At 45.5% G+C, this 20,487-nt stretch overlaps 1 protein-coding gene across 3 annotated transcripts in view; it reads right to left on the bottom strand.

Moving 5' to 3' along the window:
• LOC135901601 (Kv channel-interacting protein 4-like) overlaps positions 1-20,487 on the bottom strand; it is a 568,045-nt gene that overhangs the window by 302,266 nt on the left and 245,292 nt on the right. For all 3 annotated transcript variants that reach the window (XM_065431444.1, XM_065431442.1, XM_070531133.1), the window contains exon 2: positions 18,814-18,894. In XM_065431444.1, coding sequence (XP_065287516.1) covers positions 18,814-18,894 — 81 coding nt within the window. The remainder of the gene's footprint in view (positions 1-18,813; positions 18,895-20,487) is intronic.

Below are 20,487 nucleotides of genomic sequence, written 5' to 3'. Positions count from 1 at the left end.
GGGGGGGCGACTTTTTGGCGGCAGGTGCACATGATGATAGCTGCGGCAGATGACACGAAAACTTCATCAAATAAACTTTAAAGCGTCACATATTTTGTTGCGCACCAGAAATTCCCCATTTATACAGAGGTTTCAATTTCTCTCATCACAGGTGTAGTTTAGGTGGGATGAGCCATTGATCCAAAATATCGACTTTCTGAAGTTTTTTTATAACACATGTTTTTAGCTTCCAAAGAATATTTGATCCTTTGATATGCATGACTTTAAAATACTTATGTCATATTATTTGTCGCATCGACCGGAAAGTGAGCATGCCCCATCGTCGAATCTCGGTTTCGTATGAAGCTTTCGTCACATAAAGAACAACTTGTGTTCAATTCAAGTTTTGGTTTTGGTTCTGCGACATCCCCTCCCCCCCCCCCCTATCCCCCTATGTATGTGTATAGGAACGAAGTTCTGCGAACATTTGAGTTAGCGCCACGTTCAACCTGGGAACTAGAATAATTACTCGCAAGCTAACAAATAAAAAGTATGCCGTAGTGGCAGTGTCACTATGTAAAAAAAAGAAATGCTTTTAGCCTAATTTATTTTTAGTCATCTACATACGTCTAGTTTCAGAGGTGTAGCTACCGTTGTTCTTCGTTTTGGAAAATTTGAAAGCTCTGCAACTAAAAGCTTTAAAACATAAGGATGCATTTGTGAAAAATTAGAAACAGAAATAACAAAAAACTGAAATACCGTTTTTACAGATTTTTAGCCTTTATAGACATCCCAAAAACTGATACCACATGAATAAATAAACAAAAGTACAACAATGGTCGTTAATCCTCTGATTACAATTTTTCCGTACCACCTTTCAAAGTCTCACCCCATTTTAAGCTCGTCGTCGTGCACAATAATACCTGTTCCTTTTTCTTTCTTTTTTAACCGCCGTAAGGGTAAAGGTCTGTTGTATCAAGGTTATAAACAGAGATAAGGTGCCTAAGAAAGGCTGGCCGATGTTTCGATAGGACGACCTATCTTCGTCAAGTTCGTTATCCATGGGAGAAACCAGAACCCTAATGGTGTTTATCAGAGTAAGTGTTGGGATTATTGGTTAAACATGTTGGTGCAAACAGTTGTACTGTGTATAGAACTCCAGCAGAATCGAAGTGCGGTGCTTTTGACCAATGGGGGGGAAAAAAAGAAAAAAAAAAGAAAGTATTCGAGTGCCCGAAGTTGACGCTCCGAGACGACGGTATTTTTCACGGGAACGCACTTCGGCATTTGCAGGCGTAGATCCCCAAATGCGAGTGGCGTGATGGAAAGCAGCTTTCCGAAAGTAAATTTGAACTTGCGACTATATACAGTAGCGTCCTCCTTCGAACAAAAGTTGTTTACCACAGAACAGGTGCAGAAAGTATATGGGTCAGCTTTGCTTTTGAATGTATGTCGGGAATGGCCTAAAACGCGTTTTCGCTTTTGTGTTTCGAAAATTCGGCGGTTTATTTTGTTTTGTTTATTTTTGTTTTTGTCGGAACCCAGAATTGTCGCTGTGGTTAGAAGACTTCGTTTTTAATAGAGTTTCGTTTTTTTTATCGCTTTCTTTCTTTCGGTACCCATTCTTTGCACACGACACTGTGTATACCGGTGATTATTTACGTGAAAGCTGACCTGGTTTTCCTGCAGCCTCGGCTTAATTTTTATTTCGGGGAAAGGTGATATGTTAAAGTGGTTCCTGTTTACGTTCCTTAGCTGTGTAAACTGGATGCAGTGGTAAATAATCAATACAAATATAATGGGCTGAAGCGTTGCCGTCATGAGAGCATATATGCGACTTTTGGGCCACGGAAGTCGCTGATCATTTTTTTGCAGTCGGGCTGTGAATGTTGCCGAGTGGTCACGTGATGATTACAGTGAGGATGCTACGCTAGACAATTACTAAACGCAATGGTGCGAACAAATAAGTGATATCATTTGATTCATATCTCGATCACACCAAATTTATGATCTTATTGGTCGATAATGTGCCTTTTTCGAGCAAATGAGCATTGGTCCGGGATAATGCAACGATTCGCTTCAGACGATTCACTTTATTTCTTATCATTCACGGATTAAGACCAGCCGATCCTGGTGATAACGAAGTCGGAGCACCGCTCGCACCTCTGACGAAGCGAGAAAGAAAAAAATAAAAGAGAAAAGATAGAATTGCTGCATTATCACTGCCCTAATTCTGCTCCCATGCCATCATATTTTAATATATCACGACTCCCGAAATTCTCTACTTGTTTCACTTTTCCTCTTAGTTCTTCTGGAATACTGGGCCCGCATTCACAAAAACTTCTTACGCTGGTATGGTTCGTAAGAGCGAATGTCAGCCATCGTTCTTATATCATTAGCGAAGACAGCCGGCCAATGGCAAATAATGTTTACGAACGAAAATCTTCGCAAATTCGGCCCCTCATCTTTTTCGTTCAAAACGCAATAGTAAATTATCCCAGTGCACCCCTGTTTCTTTCTTTTCTTATTTTTTCTTTTTCTTCTGTTAGGTTATAAGTCGGAGCTCCGAACCCTATTTATGAGGGTGTCGTCACTGGCTGACCTTCCATCTAATGATCCTTAACTTTACTCCCCACCTCCCATACATTCAATCATTTGCTATCTGTATGAGCATCTCCGAAAAAGACAGGTAGCATTAATTTCGTTGTAGTGAACAAGCTAGTCATCATAAGTTGAATTTAGTTTATATTAAGACTACAGCGTTCTAAGGACTTGAGAAATATGAACCCAATCTTGTCCAGCGCAAACTTTCCATTTTGTCAGCAGCATGATGCACATACTTCAGGTTCACAAAGATACAGTATCACTGCTGAAAATAAAAGAAAGCCCAGCCACGTCGAAGTGGTTCCCGCCATGAAATGTTGCGTTGCGGCCGTCTAATCTGCCCGCGGGCGAATCGATATATATATATATATATATATATATATATATATATATATATATATATATATATATATATATCCATTTCACTTTTTCTTAATGCCAGACGCGGAAACCACCGGAGTGCATGACGGAGTCCTCTGTAAGGCGGAGGAAGTGGCAGTGCCGGGAACGGCCGTAGCGACAACAATTTTGCGTCCCAGCTTTCCACGCCTGAAGCATTCGGGCGAACTCTATGCTTCTGCAAGCACGCAGCGTCGAAGACCATCAAACTTCGTGCGGCGCGATACAATGCCACCCTTCTGGCTTGTTCATAAAACGGTCGATAACAAAAAGAGATGACACTGGGGGGAGAGAGGAAGTGAGAGAAAACAACAAAAAGTAAGGCGAAAGGGCTGAACAACGAGCGAAGGAATCGTAAAATAGCCGCCGCTTCCTCCTCCTCCTGCAGAACGGGCGTCGAAAAGAGGAGGACGAAGAAGATGGTCGCTTTCGGACATCTCGAAAGAAACGACGGCGTCAAACCATCCGTAAAAACGGCGCGGAAGTGCCGAGAGAGCTGTGCCGGCGGTCATTGTCTGCGGCAGCACAAAGGCGAAAGAAAATGGGGGATGGAAAAACGGCGAGGAAAAAGCCGTGGGAGAACGGAGCGAAGGCTACGGAGAGACAAGGGTCAGTGCCAAGACACGGAGATAGTTTCGACACACACACACACACACACACACACACACACACACACACACACACACACACACACACACATATATATATATATATATATATATATATATATATATATATATATATATATATATATATATATGAAAGGTTGCAGGGAGAACGGCTTCGCCGAATGTCTGGGGGTGCAATGCCTCGTGCACCGCGCGCTCTCCCGCCGACAGGTGATGACCGCGCACCGCAGAGCTACTTACGCACCGACTCGGCCGAGAATCGAGTCAACGATAATGAGTGGACGTGGCGTTCTCATCGCTGCCGCCGGGAAAGATAGGGCAGCAAACGGGCGAGCAGCAAGAAGGGGCCGGTGCGGCCGCGCGATTGCAGCGGCGCGCTACGACCCAGAACATCGAGCAACGGTCGTCGTGGGGCCCAGCGCGCGCGAGCCCCTCGCTAAGTGCCGGCCGATAAGAGCGGCCGGCCGCGGAGTGTAGAAGCGGCCCGGGCAGCTCCTTTTTATCCCACGACGCACTCTCGGGGGCCCATTTCGCTCGCAGCCGCCCGGGTCGGCGGCGCGCCCTGCCTGACAAGTTCGAAGCGCGAGCGTCGATTGCCGCATCGTGTACGCAGCCTGGTGGAAGCCGACGTCGGGATTGATTGAATTATTGATTGCGAACTTCCGCGGGCTTCGCCGCATTTTGTTTCGCGCGCGTTTTCTTCTTTCTTTCTCTTGCGTGCTTTTCCGAGACTGCCGGCGGTTGTTTGAACGCTCGGCACTTGTCGCAAGCAGCGAGCGTTTCGGGCGAATAGGGAGCGACTCGCAGGGAATCTGTGGTGCTGAGCGCTTCGCCGGATGGGGGGGGGGGGGGGGGGGGCAGGGGCCGTGAAGACTATTTAAAATCATCGCTTACGAGTGCTTTGTCAGAGGAGCGTATGTTTGCTCACTTCTAAAGACAATTTTTCCGGGGCTTACGGTTGCTCAGTCTGTTCGTTGTGTTTTCGTAGCTATAGCTGCTATATATGTACAAAAGATCACTGTCACCACCTTGGGCGCTATAACGTAAAAGTATTCCAAACATTTCCATTACAATTCTGCAATCAGCCCTCCACGAGTGGTCAAAAACTTTTTTGGACTACCCCCTTCACCTTTCTCTCATGCGACGTCACGAAAACCGCGATAGTTCCCCATCTGATATGCCGTGTACGCACTCATTAGGCATAATTTGACAGAACAAAAGAAAAATAGTTACCTCTCATTCGACGCCTTTTCGCCATTAGCCCTCGGCTATTGGTCAAACGTTTTGCGGCTGCGCCCACTTAACCTGCCTGTAACGCGACGTCACAAAACCGCCAAAACTCACGGCGTCAAAGTGACGTGTACGCGTTAAAGATGCGTTATTATGCCGAACAAAACTAAATTTTCTTCTCAATAGCCGCAAAGGAATAAACGATGGCTGTCGCCGATCGCTGAGGCATTGGCTACTCGCACCTGCCGAGAAGCATGGGTTTATTTGCGCGTAATAAATCTTTCTGCGTGGCCGTGTAACCTTTTGGAAACCTTCGGCACGTTTACGACCTCGTTCTGCTAATTCTTTCTTTCTGAGGACCCGTTTTAGCGTCATTCTTAAGCTTCCGTTGCATGTCACCCCGTTTGTCGACGAGCCACCGCAAGCTAAGTAAGGGAAAGCGGACCAATCGCAGATGGCGGCACCACCCTCTTCATCCGGTTATCTTTTTTCAGTGCACTGGCTCGACCCCATCGAATCCCTCTCCCACTTGAGCGTGCTCCTCGCCTTTTGTGAGCCAACTAGATAAGACAAGCCACTCAGTGTAGGCAATGCCATTCGTTTTTTCAAGCAAACAAAAGTAACCTCCTATGAACGAGGAAAGCGTTTGATTGGTTTGTTCAGACAACCCCGCGGGTGACTGCCCGATGCTTGCGTCGGCGGTAATGCAATTTTGACGTCAGGAGATTGGAATGAAAACATATTCGAATAGTTTTACGTTATACGGCCCCTTAAAGTAAATAATGAATACATACGGAAGCGTGTAGTGTAATTCTAAAGGGTACATGGTGAGACGGGGAAGATACATATTTATAAACTTTTAATAAGCAGGCAGACTGAGGGCATCGTGATCATAACGCATTACTAGTCGTGATACTAACCGAGTACGCTGCCAGCTATTCCGCGCGTGATCAATAAAAATAATGTGTAAGCAAAAATATTCGCTGAAAACTGACGAAATTGCCAATAATGCTGTTTAAACGACTTTTGTGTCAAGGAGTCTTGTTTGTAGTAACAATACGAGAACGATGGTCTCGAAACAAAAGTACGACCAATTCTTTCCTCCCCGTTGGTTGTCAGACCCTCAAGTATGCACTATAGGGTTGAGCTATGATTTGCACATTAAGACTAAAAGCAATTCTTCACTCGTTCATCATTCATCATCAGCCTGGTTACGCCCATTGCAGGGCAAATGCCTCTCCCATACTTCTCCAACTACCCCGGTCATGTACTAATTGTGGCCATGTCATCCCTGCAAACTTCTTAATCTCATCCGCCCACCTAACTTTCTGCCGCCCCTTGCTACGCTTCCATTCCCTTGAAATCCAGTCCGTAACCCTTAATGACCATTGGATATCTTCCCTCCTCATTACATCTCCTGCCCATGCCCCCATTTCTTTTTCTTGATTTCAACTAAGATGTCATTAACTCGCGTCTGTTCCCTCACCCAATTTGCTCTTTTCTTATCCCTTAACGTTACACCCATGATTCTTCTTTCGCTAGCTCGTTGCGTCGTCCTCAATTTAAGTAGAACCCATTTCGTAAGCCTCCAGGTTTTTGCACAGTACGTGAGTACTGGGAAGACACAGCTGTTATACACTTTTCTCTTGAGGGATAATAGCAGCCTGCTGTTCATGATCTGAGAATGCCTGCCAAACGCACCCCAGCCCATTCTTATTTTTCTTATTATTTTAGTCTCATGATCCGGATCCGCGGTCACTACCTGCCCTAAGTAGATGTATTCCCTTACCGCTTCTGGTGCCTCGCTACCTATCGTAAACTGCTGTTCTCTACCGAGACTGTTAAACATAACTTTAGTTTCCTGCAGATTAATCTTTAGACCCACCCTTCTGCTTTGCCTCGCCAGATCAATGAGCATCCATTGCAATTCTGCCCCTGAGTTACTAAGCAAGGCAATATCATCAGTGAATCGCAAGTTACTAAGGTACTCTCCATTAACTCTTATCCCCAGTTCTTCCCAATCCAGGTCTCTGAATGCCTCCTGTAAACACGATGTGAATAGCATTGGAGAGATCGTATCTCCCTGCCTGACTCCTTTCTTTATTGGGATTTTGTTGCTTTCTTTATGGAGGACTACGGTGGCTGTGGAGTCGCTATAGATATCTTTCAGTATTTTTATATACGGCTCGTCTTCACTTGTAAGTGTGCTAAACTTCTTATGTGCCTAAAAGTCTTACACTAATGCAGTCTGCTCAAGACTTCGTTTATGGATGTGGCATCCGTGACAAAAAGACAAACGCGAAACAAAGTAGTAGCGGGAAAATGCTGCCCCATTCCTCAGTCGACTAGGCATGGCGCCGTGCTAAAGAATAGGGCCTGAATTTGCAAACTTTATGTTTCGTAAGGGGTATTTGCCGCTGGCCGGCTAATGATATGTTCAGCATTAAGAGTGGCCTGAATTTTCTCTTACGAACACTTCTAGCGTTAAAAATCTTTTGTGAGCACGGAGCCAGATGGCACACAGACAAAAATGTTCTTACGCTGTCAGTGTTCGTAAGAGCAAATACAAGCCAGTCGTTATGTCGGCCATATTATCAGCGACGGCAACCAGCCAATGGTAAACGGCATTTGCAAACGAAAAGGTTTGTGAATGAAAGCCTAGAAAAATAACGCACTTTTTCATTCAAACCATCAATATCATTTTTCAATTCTTTCAATTGCTGTCCCATCAAATAAAATATCCATTTATATCTTTGCCTGCTGCTCCACCGCACTTAAATTTGATCCTGGTAGATGTTAACTTCTGGTTTGGAAATAAAAATTTACATATGCTATAGTAAGCTGTAGCACAGAAACTCTTTTTTAAGCACCTATTGAATATACTCTCCTTATGCGCCATTTTACGTTTGTCGGTAAACTTGGCGAAATAGTTTTGTTTCTCATATCTCGCTAAAACTTCGTAATAATTATGGCGCTGGTAATCGTAAATTGTTAGCTTTGTCAATGATGTCTTAGGCAAAAAAATAAAAGAAAGAAAGAAAAGGACGCTTGATTTTCATTTGGCCTTCTAAATACTCGTATAGCTTGAGCATTCCCCCAGCAAAGTCATTTCTTACCCGCAAGAACAACGTCCGGCCTCTAACAAGCGTCGGTGTCATGCTTTTCAACTCGTTTAATTCTCAGAATGACTAAAACGGCAATTATTTATTCCGTGTACAAGATAACGGTTTCGAATTAAATGCTATGCAAGAAAAAAAATATACGTTACAATTCAAAGTGCGCGCATTACTTTTTCCGTCCTCTTCACTACTCAGACAAAAAACTTCGCCGCATATTTTCTTCTGTATTTCCCGGGCAACTTAGTTTTGGGTGGCTTACAGGACTAGGCAATAGGTCTGAAAGCAAACGTAACAGCCGGCATGACAAGTAATTGGGGAGGCCGCTGTTGACGTTAGAGAATAAATTGTCACTCGCCGAGTAGCGCCACCGAGCGAAATTGTTTATTGTGATTGATTGTGAATGATCGTTTCTTATTTCAAAGTGGGGATAGGGGTGCTTCGCAGGTGACTGATGTTGGGAATGGCGTGTACACCAGGTGGAGCTAGTGCCTGTTTTAATAAATTCACTTTGCGCCTCGACGCTTCTGTTTGTCCTCTCCTTATAAACTAAAGAAGAAATGTCAAATGCAACCGTGAGCGCTGAGCCGCGCGCTGCACATCGGAACGTATAATATTTCGGGAATACCCGCCATGGTTGCTCAGTGGCTATGGTGTTGGGCTGCTGAGCACGAGGTCGCGGGATCGAATCCCGGCCACGGCGGCCGCATTTCGATGGGGGCGAAAACACCCGTGTGCTTAGATTCAGGTGCACGTTAAAGAACCCCAGGTGGTCGAAATTTCCGGAGTCCTCCTCTACGGCGTGCCTCATAATCAGAAAGTGGTTTTGGCGCGTAAAACCCCATAATTTAATTATTTATTTCGGGAATTTCCTCGTGAGATTTAGCTCGAGAACGCGCCCGTAGTGGTACAACCAATGTAGATAGGTAACGGTTCACTCGATGACGGCAAACGTGCGGCTGCGCTAAGATAAGTGGCGACTCATGCGACATCGATGCGATTCAGTACATTTGATCGTCGGTGTTACATGAATCGCTGTTAGAGCATACCAACGACAGTTTGCATTTCATTAAATTTCTTTTCAGTTACTATATATTCATGGCTCAGATGACATGACATATGAGGGTTCTTGCTCGTGGCTAACGTCTAAGGATAAGTACGACAAAGAGCGAGAATAATAACGTATGTCGTCGAACAAGACGATAACATATTTAAATTGATCGAACAGACACAGGTAGTCACACAAGGAGAAAAAAACATGACCAAAGTTGAAAACGTAGAAACACATGATCCTGCGGCTGAAAAGGTAAAATCGTGAAACTAACTAACTAACTAACTAACTAACTAACTAACTAACTAACTAACTAACTAACTAACTAACTAACTAACTAACTAACTAACTAACTAACTAACTAACTAACTAACTAACTAACTAACTAACTAACTAACTAACTAACTAACTAACTAACTAACTAAATAAAATGTGAAGTACAGCTCTGCGAGGTCAAAACCATCATTTAAATTATGCGATGATTTAAGTCCTTACAAAATGCCGTTTCTTAGATGAAATGACGGCTAAGTTTTCGCTAAATATTTCTGGGCTGAACACGTTGGTATGTGATCCGGGAGTGCCACACTGCCAGATTCTACCATGTTAGGATTTTGAGCCAATCAGGGAAGGCGTAGCAGCCATCTGGGTCAATCAGAGATGACAAGCTGGCGAATTCGACAACATGACGGAACTTGAGCGTCAAGAATAGCAACCTGGCAATGAATTCCAGAATGTGATCACGTGAGAAAAAAAAAGAGAACGCTCGCACATTGCTAATATGCGGCTGCTAATATCTGTTATATGATGACAATGCCTTAGTAGGGAGGACTTTCTTCGAGGGTGTTTTCCATGACTCCGAAGAGTAAAGAGGTGCCAGGCGCCGCCTGTTAAGCGACGTGAAACGAGTGTTGCAGGGTAGAAGTCTCGTTTTAATGAGGTAACGTTTACTTACTTCGAATACAGGGGCCAGGCAAAGCAAGTGGTGCGAGACAGTTTTCTCAGTCATCAGTGCGGTAACTGATCGGAAAGGGAATTAGCGCTGAAAATCAATATTTCAACAATTAAGGTCAGGACCTTGCTTTTACTCACGAGCTTACCAACCCCACAAGTTTCCAATGATAGATATAAGGATTACTTATGGTGGAAGTCATGCTTGCTGGGCGTATCAGCCACGTAACCTTGAAACTATTTGCTTTTGATTGCGCACACGTAATGGTGGTGAAAAGCGCACTATAGTTACGCTTTGCTTGGAATAGACTCCCCGAAAATGACGCTCGCACCAAATGCAGTCTATAGCTTCTCCAGCCAAGTAGGCCGCCTATTGGCAGGTTGTATGTTTGAGCGGAAACAAGGACGGAGAGTACGAAGTGGACAGAACAGTCGCTTTCTTCCCCTCCATTTTTCTCCGCTCAACAATACCATCTGCGCGCCAGCTGGCCCAACAATACACTATTCCGCCTATTGGCAGCTGGCTTCCCTTCGTCGGTCCTGAATGTTGTAGATGAAACACTACTTCGAAAAGTAAACCATAGAACACGAATGGAAAGGGCTGGGGCAAGCGCCCGAAGTTCAAGCCGGAGGTAGTAATATATGGGCACAAGGTGTCACGCAACCTTAAGAAGGTTGGTAACGGGCGTGGTATGCCTGTGTTTTTCACGCGATTCGCATTATTGGAGATCTTCACCCATGTTGGGGCGCGTATGTATGTATCGGTTACTGCTGTATTCAACCTATTTCTTCACCGGTGCTGGGCGGAATCGAGCCTGCGTCGCACGGGTTCCTCAAGCACAGCAGCCGGACACATTATACAGTTTTAGTATAGCATACGCTAAAAAATAGCGGGTCGTCACTGCGCATGCGCCGAACGCTAAACGAAATAGCGGGTATAGGGGGCGTACGCAACGCAAACGAGTTAGCGTTAGCGTTTTTGCGGGGTTTGCGGAGTTTGCGGGAAACATGGCGGCGGTCCCGGCTGCCAGCTTCGAATTGAATTTGGCGTTGCTTTTGTAAAATGCACTTCGTTCGTAGCAAATGACTGTGTAAACGGCTTTCGCTTAGTCTCAGGCCGCTTCGACGACACAGTATTATGGATAACCTCGTGGTGTTTTCGAGATCACTTCTCGTTTCGAACGAGTCGAAGCCTAACGAAAGAAACTTTCGAGATGTCAGCGCCACCTATCACTACAGGCGCGAAATAGCCGCAACGACGGCATATGGCCTCTGAGATTCGAAGATATCGCCGGCCAACTAAAATTGTAGAAAGCGTGCACTGCTTAGCGTACGCTATAGTTGCGTACGCTAAACTAAAGCTGTCTATTAGCGGGGCGCCACGAATGTGCGCGCGCAGCGACGGACAATTCCTCAGAGTTCGCGTGCACTACCGCCCCACGCATCTCGGAGGCTACGCGCGGACTTCAGGGTGGCGCCGCTAGATGGCGCAGCTCGTTGAGCGGGCAATGCGAGAGCGGAGCCCAGCTGCAGTACACGCCCCACACACGACGCATTTTTGGTGGCGGCAATACAGTGTGTGGTTAGATTGCTTTAGTGCTAACAACATTCACGTTGACATATATAGTGAGATTGGTTCTGCTGGAATTTTTCCTGCCACCAATAAGCTTTTGAAACTGTGTCAAACGAGGTTTCCGCACAAGGCATGAGAAGCCCTTCGTGAAGTGTTCCAGTGAACTATAGCTTATGTCAAACCCATGTCTTGAGGCAGAGTGTATGACCGCTTACGGAAGCATGCGCAAAATGTAAGAAATAGCGCAAGGGCGCACACATGGTAGCCCACGTTACTGCGATCGGTTGTGAAGCTTACTTCTCGGGGGCAACCATTCAGGAGCGATAACACCACTTCAAGGCTTGTTCTGTGAGCCTGTTTTACCAAAAAACATTATACGCAGATTGTTGCATTAAAAATTACAGGGTTTTACGTGCCAAAACCACTTTCTGATTATGAGGCACGCCGTAGTGGAGGACTCCGGAAATTTCGACCACCTGGGGTTCTTTAACGTGCACCTAAATCTAAGTACACGGGTGTTTTCGCCCCCATCCAAATGCGGCCGCCATGGCCGGGATTGGATCCCGCGACCTCGTGCTCAGCAGCCCAACACGATAGCCACTGAGCAACCACGGTGTGGGTAGTTTGTTGCATAAATGAGCCGTCTATTGTATGGTACGGTTCCGAATATAAATTCTTCAGCAGCCGTATTCGATGTGCATGCGTTATTATGTGATATTGTTGTATGCTTTTTGTGAGCATGTGTGGTAAGATGTGCACAGGGTGCTTTTGTTAAACTAGGCATATTTTTCTATAAAAAGTTATGAGAGTAGCAAATGTGGAGTTCTTGTAGATGAGTTGCGAAGCTAGGCTAACATACTTTGCTTCTCATAAAAGTTTTGAAAACTACATAACAAAACTTTTTAATTAAAATTTTTACTAGAGCATTGGCGGCAGTTGTTTATATGGCAAATTCATATAGCATTGACATTGTTTATGCAAATTATTGATAATAACGGTTATAGTCCACTTTTCTGAAGAACATCCGCGCTAAAAGTCAGAGTTGTTAGCTAGGGTGAACTGTGCGCGGCCTTTAAGAAATGCCCAAACTAGCAAGCTATATTTGTTCAAATGTCCCAGGCCGATATCTTAACGAGAAGGTTATTCTGGGTGGCGCAATCAACTTTATATACGTAGATAAATTTAGAATCTACTAGTAGATCATTATTCGTGTATTGTAGTGAGCCGTAGCTGAACTCAGCCAGTTGCGTCTACAGGATAGTGGTTTTGGGCTACAGTGCTGCAGAAAGTGAAAAAAAAAAGCATTCGTTGTATCGATGCTGTATTATATATATGCTCTGGCAGCTCAGAAGGCATGCTGGCATATAGTTCTACACTGTTAAAGGGAAGCTGAAGAGTCTGTCGAATTCAATAAGACGCTCATATACGGATGCGGGAACCTCATAAACCATGTAGGCAAAATTTGGGGGTTCTTTTTCAGTTAGGAGCGACGTAATCGTCGGTTGAAATTGCGCTGTAGCTCCGCCCCCCGTTGAGTGAGCGAGCGGAGCGGAGACCGGAAACCGCGGTGTTGTGACGTCAACTCTGTTTCGTTCCTTCGCAGCGTCCGCGACCGTGCCTGACCGCGCTTGTTTCTGCGTGCGTGCCATCGTAATCTGCTTCGATCGACCCTGCATTCCTTTGTTGGTGCGTCTGCGTGTATGTAGAGTGGTAGTCAACGTGCGTGGTAGTCAACGTGAGTGGTAATCAACGTGAGTGGTAGTCAACAGATGAAGGTCACTACACGTACTGCATGAACCGGGAAGCTTTTCACGCGTTTAAACAGTCTTTGTAGATTGCCGACAGCTTTGGACAGCGCACAAATGCCGAAGATCGCATCCCCGCTTACGTTCCACGAGGAGGCACGCAGGAACACAACACTACAGTTGTTTGACCGGAAACGAGCTCACTAGATCGGCGAAAGATCGGCGAGATCACTAGATCGCTTTGCAATAAACATACTCACCAAAGAGCATTTCCAACACGAGGAGATCCCAAGACTTTGCTTTCGTTCGCGTCGAAAGCACTGCTCGCACCAGCATCGTTTGCTTCTTCGAGAGGTCGGCTCTTCGCAATAGGCTCGTACATGTAGGGAGTAACGCCGAACTCCTCAGAAAAACGCAGTCTCTCTAAATTTTCCATTACAGTCTCAAAAAAATAGCACCAAACTACCTGGCACCGCGCTTCATGTGTAGCGGCAGCGGTCGGTTACTAGAGTTGACGTCACGAGGCGCACCGACCAATCACAGGCTGAAACGAGACACGCGAGCTGGGCGTGTCCGCTGCCGCACTTTTCGTCGAAATAAAATATATTTGCGCTTTCTTTCGCTCAATTTCGATATGATAGTCGAATTCGGAGGGTTGAAAACCATTATGTACAGATGTTCACTCATTTTTTCTGGAAAACCTTTCAGCTTCCCTTTAAGCCGATTCCCAGGATCAGTGCTGCAAACGTTTATAGAGCGTATCGCTAAAGTGAGACTGAATTCTCCAAATATTCTCTAACATTTTATAAAACCTCACTAAAATTGGGGTAAAAATTTCGAGTCAACTTTATACGTATAATATCGGCATTTTTGAAACAGTATATTATAGGCTAACGTAGTGCAACTAATATCTACCAAAACCTTTCAAGGCTTCACCTAGTGTTCATGCATGCTGATGAGGAATAAACAGTGAATTTACCAGCTGGGTGTAGATGACATTTATTTTACTAATGTATTAAAAGAATGGGTATACACTGTATTACTGACGCAGCCTCAGTGGGTTACGTGAAACATCTTGTGCTTGCTGATGAGGGTGCATAGGCACTAGAGTACGGAAGTGGACGTAAACAAATACACAAGTGACATTTATTCCTGCATTACAAAGCTTACGTGCTTAACTTATGATGCAACTAGTGGAAGTCATAAGGTCTGATCTTGCAATCGAGCTCGCTCCCTAATCATAGTGGGCCGCCGTGGTCAAGGGTGGTGGGCACGAATCGACATCCCTCTGTCTTGCTGCTCAAGTGTCTTCATGGCATTTCTTGACCACACGTGTTAAACACGCAGGCGCCATAGCCGAGCAATGCTAAAAAAATGTGGAGCAAACTACACACTTGTAAGCCTTACAACTTCTGATAAGCACCGGTTTGAGCTCGACGGATAATACTCATTGCGACAGAGTGAGATCTCGCAAACGCAACCACTCCCACTCGGGTCAACAAACGCGCTGCCCAACTATGCATCTCCAAACGCCGAGCAAAAGGCTACATTTAACTCCGATGCCGTCTTGCGTTGTGTCGCAAGAGCGCCATCTGGGCACGTGATACATGCATGGTCCAGTAATGGCTTCTTTCCTCTACGCAACGATACCAAAGTAAGGAGCGTGGGTAGTATGGTTAGAAAGATATAAGCGATAATACTATATCATGTGTCATTAAATGCGATTCAAGCAAGCGACGCCCTATGCTGACTGAACTGAAAGACGTTTCTCATCAAAAAACAATGCGTGATGTGACGACCGCTGACATCCTGCAGTGTAAAATTTTTAAAGTTGCCTTCGAATTGGACACACACATCTGACGCACAATTTCCTTCTCCGGAAAGAAAACCCGCCAACTTGCGAAAAATGCAATGACGCTCACAGTAATGACGCTCACAGGAAGAGTTTCGTGGCAGCAGTTACTAGCCACCGAGGCAACCACCTCACGAGCGTCACCGTGAACACGGCACATGCCGAAGCGGCAGAGGAAGCGGCCATAGCACTGGCCCTCACACAAACCAAAGCTACATACGTGATCTGTGACTCGCAAACGGCAATTCGCAATTTTGCAAATGGGCGCATCTCGCAAGAGGCGAATCAGATACTCCAGCGACATGCCATACACCAGGGAGAGGCCGACGTTGATACCCGAAGGCATTTTCTGTGGATCCCGGCACCCACTGGAATGAGCACCCCCAACGAAGCGGCTCACGGCGTTGCTCGAGGCCTGACTCACCGAGCAGCATCGGAGGAAGAGCCCCCGCGGGGTACTGCAAACGTCTGGGCATGGGAGGATCGTATGACCACTTTTCACGACATCACGGCACACTACCGATTACAAAGACGCATATACCCATTCCCTCACGCTATGTTAGACAGGACGCAAGCAGTACACTTCAGACAATTACAAACAGACTCTTACAGAAACCCCAGACTCATGCACGCCATGTATCCAGACATGTACACTACAAACAGATGCACATCGTGTGGCGAGGTTGCCACACTAAATCACATGCTATGGGAGTGTCGGGACCTAACAAACAAGTCGGGCAGTGCCGACCCCTCCGTCTCTTCCACCGCCAGCCTCCAGTCACGCTGGATGACCGCACTGCTCAGCTCTGACCTGACAGCACAACTCTGGGCCGTCCAGCGAGCCGAGGAAGCCGCTTCGAGACAAGGTCTCGGAACCGCGTCCGCGGCGGGTGCCCAGACCCACTAAAAGACGCCGGACTCAAATCTTGCTGATTTGAAATTAAAGTTTAGGCTCTCTCACAGTAATGAACATCCTAATCTCATGTCCACACATCGACACACTGAGACGGAGGTTTTTACACAGCCTGTATAATTTGCACGCTTTATTACAGCCTGCCCTCTTACTAGCAGATGACCCCCTAGTGCCATTTACTAACCTGTTCGACTTTTTAGAGAAAACTGGTTATTTGCACGAACTATAATGTAATGCAGGTTTACCTGCTCTTATAGGTTCCGTTTTATTTTGTCTTGTGACTGGCGCAGCATGACCTTAGTTGCCTCTGTGCCATTCAACCCAAACTAACTAACTAACTAACTATATATATATATATATATATATATATATATACATATATATATATATATATATATATATATATATATATATATATATATATATATATATATATATATATATATATATATATATATATATATAGTATACAGGGTGTCGAACTATCACGCACCCAGATTTAAAAATATTCAAATGCCACGTAGCTGGACAGACCCAAGGTAATGCTGTTTGCCGTCGCAAGGAGGTACCCATATTATTTTTTGCATTCCGCCTAATTACAGAATGAGTCGTAATTAATTATTCAACGTCTCAAATATTATTATTAGATGAAAAGTGTCAATGAGAAAATAGTAGAGCGACATAAAGTACACCCGATACAACTTTCTGTTGCTCAATACATGCTACATAAAAGTGTTTTTCCGAGGGTAAAGAAGCGTGCGAATTCACGCAAAAGTCCTGAGCGGCCAGTAGCGCGGCAATTTTGCGTGCATTCGCGGGCTTCGCTGTACCATGGTGGCCGTGAAGCGTGTGTGCTGCTTCGTAAAGACAAAAAAAAAGAAGAAAAAAAAGAAAACTCAAGGGGTAGTTAGTTATCCTTACGTGGATGAATGCGAAAGCAAGTATTGCGACCACATGGCTCGGGTGAGTGAGTTAGTGAGTGAGTGAGTGAGTGAGTGAGTGAGTGAGTGAGTGAGTGAGTGAGTGAGTGAGTGAGTGAGTGAGTGAGTGAGTGAGTGAGTGAGTGAGTGAGTGAGTGAGTGAGTGAGTGAGTGAGTGAGTGAGTGAGCTAGTGAGTGAACATTTATTGGGTCCAGCAAAACGCGATGAAACGCGCATCCGAGCGGCACGTCAGCAGAAGTGATACGACGTCACGTGACCAACGATGTTCGTCACAAGGTGCGCACAACGCAAGGACACGGGTTCGACTCCTATCAAAGAACGTGGGTTTGAGTTCCTTAATTATCTCTCCCTAAATAACTGTTCCTTAATTAATTTTGCCTTAATTAACACCAAGGGTAGAAGGTTCGACCCCCACCAAAGGTCTTAGGCTCGACTGCAACAAAGGTCGTGTGTTCGAGTGCCTTAAATAACTAGCTTAATTAAGCTCGCCTTAATTAACACCGAAAGACGCAGGTTTGACTCGCACCAAAGGTCGAGGCTCGAGTGCCTTAATTAAATGTACCTTAATTAACACCACCTTAATTAACGCCAAAGGTTGCAGGGTCGACTCCTACAAAAGGTCGAGGGTTCGGTGACTTTGGTCACGCGAACGCCGACGCCGGATATTTTCCGCCTCATGAGCCATATAATGCTTTCGCATTAAAAAAGCTATAGCGTTGTTGCTGCGATGTTCTTGTGAACAGTCACGCTTTCAAAGCTATTTTCCTCCAATAACCGGATTCTTGGCGCATCCTCCATTGTAGGTATGTGCCATATTTGAGATTCATCATCATGACGATGACTAATTGCACGCCAACGCACCGCCATCTTGGCGAGAACAGCTTGCGATTCACAAAATGTCGTCTACGTCCGCTACGCTAGTGCCTGTCGTGGCCTCCGAAACATGCGCACTAGTACCACCGATCTCAAAGCCTGTGTGGAGCACGATGCCTTGTAGTAATTGCCAAGTGCTGTTGCGCGATAGCGCTTTGGTTAGCGCATCCGGCTCCAGAGTGGACATTGTTGCAGAGACAGAGTTCACATTGTTGTTGTCTCGTCAAAGCACCGCTCGTACCCACAAGGGGGAATCCCATTAGTAGTGGTTGGGGACAGAGTTTTGTTTTTCTTCGACCAGTGGTGAAGCTCAGGAGGAGGAGGAGGTGCAAGAACACAATAACGTTGACGACAACGGTTGCCGTTAGCGTAGCGTAATGGACGGACGGACGGACGGACGGACGGACGGACGGACGGACGGACGGACGGACGGACGGACGGACAAGGCAAGCCCAGTTTTGAGCACTTAGCTGAATTCACAGTACAGATAGTAAATGATTGAACTCTCAGGACCGATTGAGATGTGCACATTCGGAACGAGAAAAACAGCAGAGCACGGAAATAAAAAAAAAAAAACTGAAAAGGGCAATACGAGGGGGTAATCGTGGGTGTAGGCGTTGATGAAGTGGTTCAGAAACCCCCCAAGAGTGGGAAATGCCTCGTGACACAGCGTGTGGTGTATGCGTTGCATACTGACCGCTATTGAAATTTGTGACGCCAAGTGTAGCAAGGTTGTGATGTAAGAAAGGAGGGAAACAGGCACCTTGAACACTTCATCTGAAAGTTATATCTATGAAGCCAGCGATCTTCCTTAGCTCGGGGATCCGTCTTCGTCTATACACGCATCCTTACAGTAAGAATCACAATCTCAACGTATTCTGAAGTTGGCGTCACACAACGCCGCTTGCGATCGCGCCATAGCTAAATCAAAAATAAAATTTGGAATTGAAAGTACTTACTTTTGTTTGCCCAATACTTGAAATTTTTAACTTCTGCCTCTTCGTCCACGTCATCGTTGTCGGACCCTTTGTTTCCCGCACCTGCAGGCGGAAGAAAGAGAAGCCATTTAAGAAATTTTTTCACTGAAGATGCGGGGTCAAATGGATCGACACACATCATATTCACGAAGCAAATAAAATATACCGTCAATAAAATGAAGCTGAATTCTTCTTTCTTCAGCTACTGCTGGCCAGAAACCGAAAAGGTCATCTCGTACTAAACAGGTAACCTACAGTATAAGTGCGCTTGATGAGTTGATGTCTTATTTCTAAAACTCTTCTGTCTTAACCACCACCTGTCTTTGGCTTGTGCCTGCTCTATCATTTTGGCAGCTGCATTTATTGGCATTTACCTGCCTTTCTAAGAAAAGCTGGAAAATAGGTATTCTAACATGAGGGTATCAATTCGCAAGAAAAATATATAAAAAAAAAACCAAGAGGGCTGACTGCACGGTAGATATCTGCAGTTTGTATAAGACTGGAACCATCCTATTGATTTCCACGTGTCGAGAACACATCTACACTCACACTTTTCTCACGGATCAATTGCGAGATCTTAAATTGTGGGCCAGTGTTATACTGGCAAAGCCTCGGGACATATTTTCAGTGCTCCTTGTTCAGTTGGTGCCACACAACGCCGCTTGCGATCGCACCATAGCTAAATCAAAAATAAAATTTGGAATTGAAAGTACTTACTTTCAATTCCAAATTCAATCCCTAATTAGTCTCACCCAAAAGCTCCGTACACAAGGTAAACGTGTCGAGCGTTGCTCCTCCCGCACTGCGCTTAAAGGCAGGTTACAAAGCACCAACTGAATAATAGTTTAATACCATACTGAACTCAAGAGGCATAGCTGCGCTCGCGAGAATGATGCCACGAAGAGGAAATGCAGTCTATGCGCTCTAGTGCGAACTTCCTGCTGCAAATTGCTGTTAAGACAAAGGGCAAGGAGTGATAATCCATCATAGGATATACGATACAGCATGTCCCAGCTAACTTTAGACAAGTTAGTCAACGAAAAAAAAATATAAAGAAACGTGGTGCAAGATACCATCATAAAGCCTACGGTGTTCGGTCGACAGATCTCTGACGATCGAACACCATAGGTGTAAAAATAGTGTCTTTCACAATGTTTTCTCAATATTTTTTTTTTCATTGAACAGTTTAGCTGAAGTTAGCTAGGAAACCCTAGAAAAGCACGCGGGTCTATTGCCCATTCACCGAAATAAGGGAGTATTGTTCAACTGTTGCGCGAATTGCGTGTTTTGTCAAAGAAGGCGTCCGTTGCGTAAGCGGAATTTGGCCCGACACCCGGTAATTGCATTTCAGATCGAATTTCTGGCCCTCGCTCCCTCCTCTCCTCTCTTTCTTCCCACCTTTTCATCACCTTCGTCGAATGGGACATCGTGTTCAGAGGTGGCCGAATTCAATTCACCGCCGCAGACAGCATAAATGGTCACGTCGAGCCAGAACTCGCCCCTGCTCTCAACTTAATTCCCCCCAAAGCGGAAGCCAGCCCGCGGGCGCGCGCAGGTGTGTGCCGTGACAACAAAGGGTTGAAAAACGGCGCCCGAGCAACGGAAGAGAAACGGGCTTCCTTGCTTCGACATTCCGCTTAGCGGCATTAGCCGCCG

This window comes from Dermacentor albipictus, chromosome 1 (assembly GCF_038994185.2).
Source record: "Dermacentor albipictus isolate Rhodes 1998 colony chromosome 1, USDA_Dalb.pri_finalv2, whole genome shotgun sequence".
NCBI classification, from domain to species: Eukaryota; Metazoa; Arthropoda; class Arachnida; order Ixodida; family Ixodidae; genus Dermacentor; species Dermacentor albipictus.
This window is presented reverse-complemented; position numbering and strand designations above follow the sequence as displayed.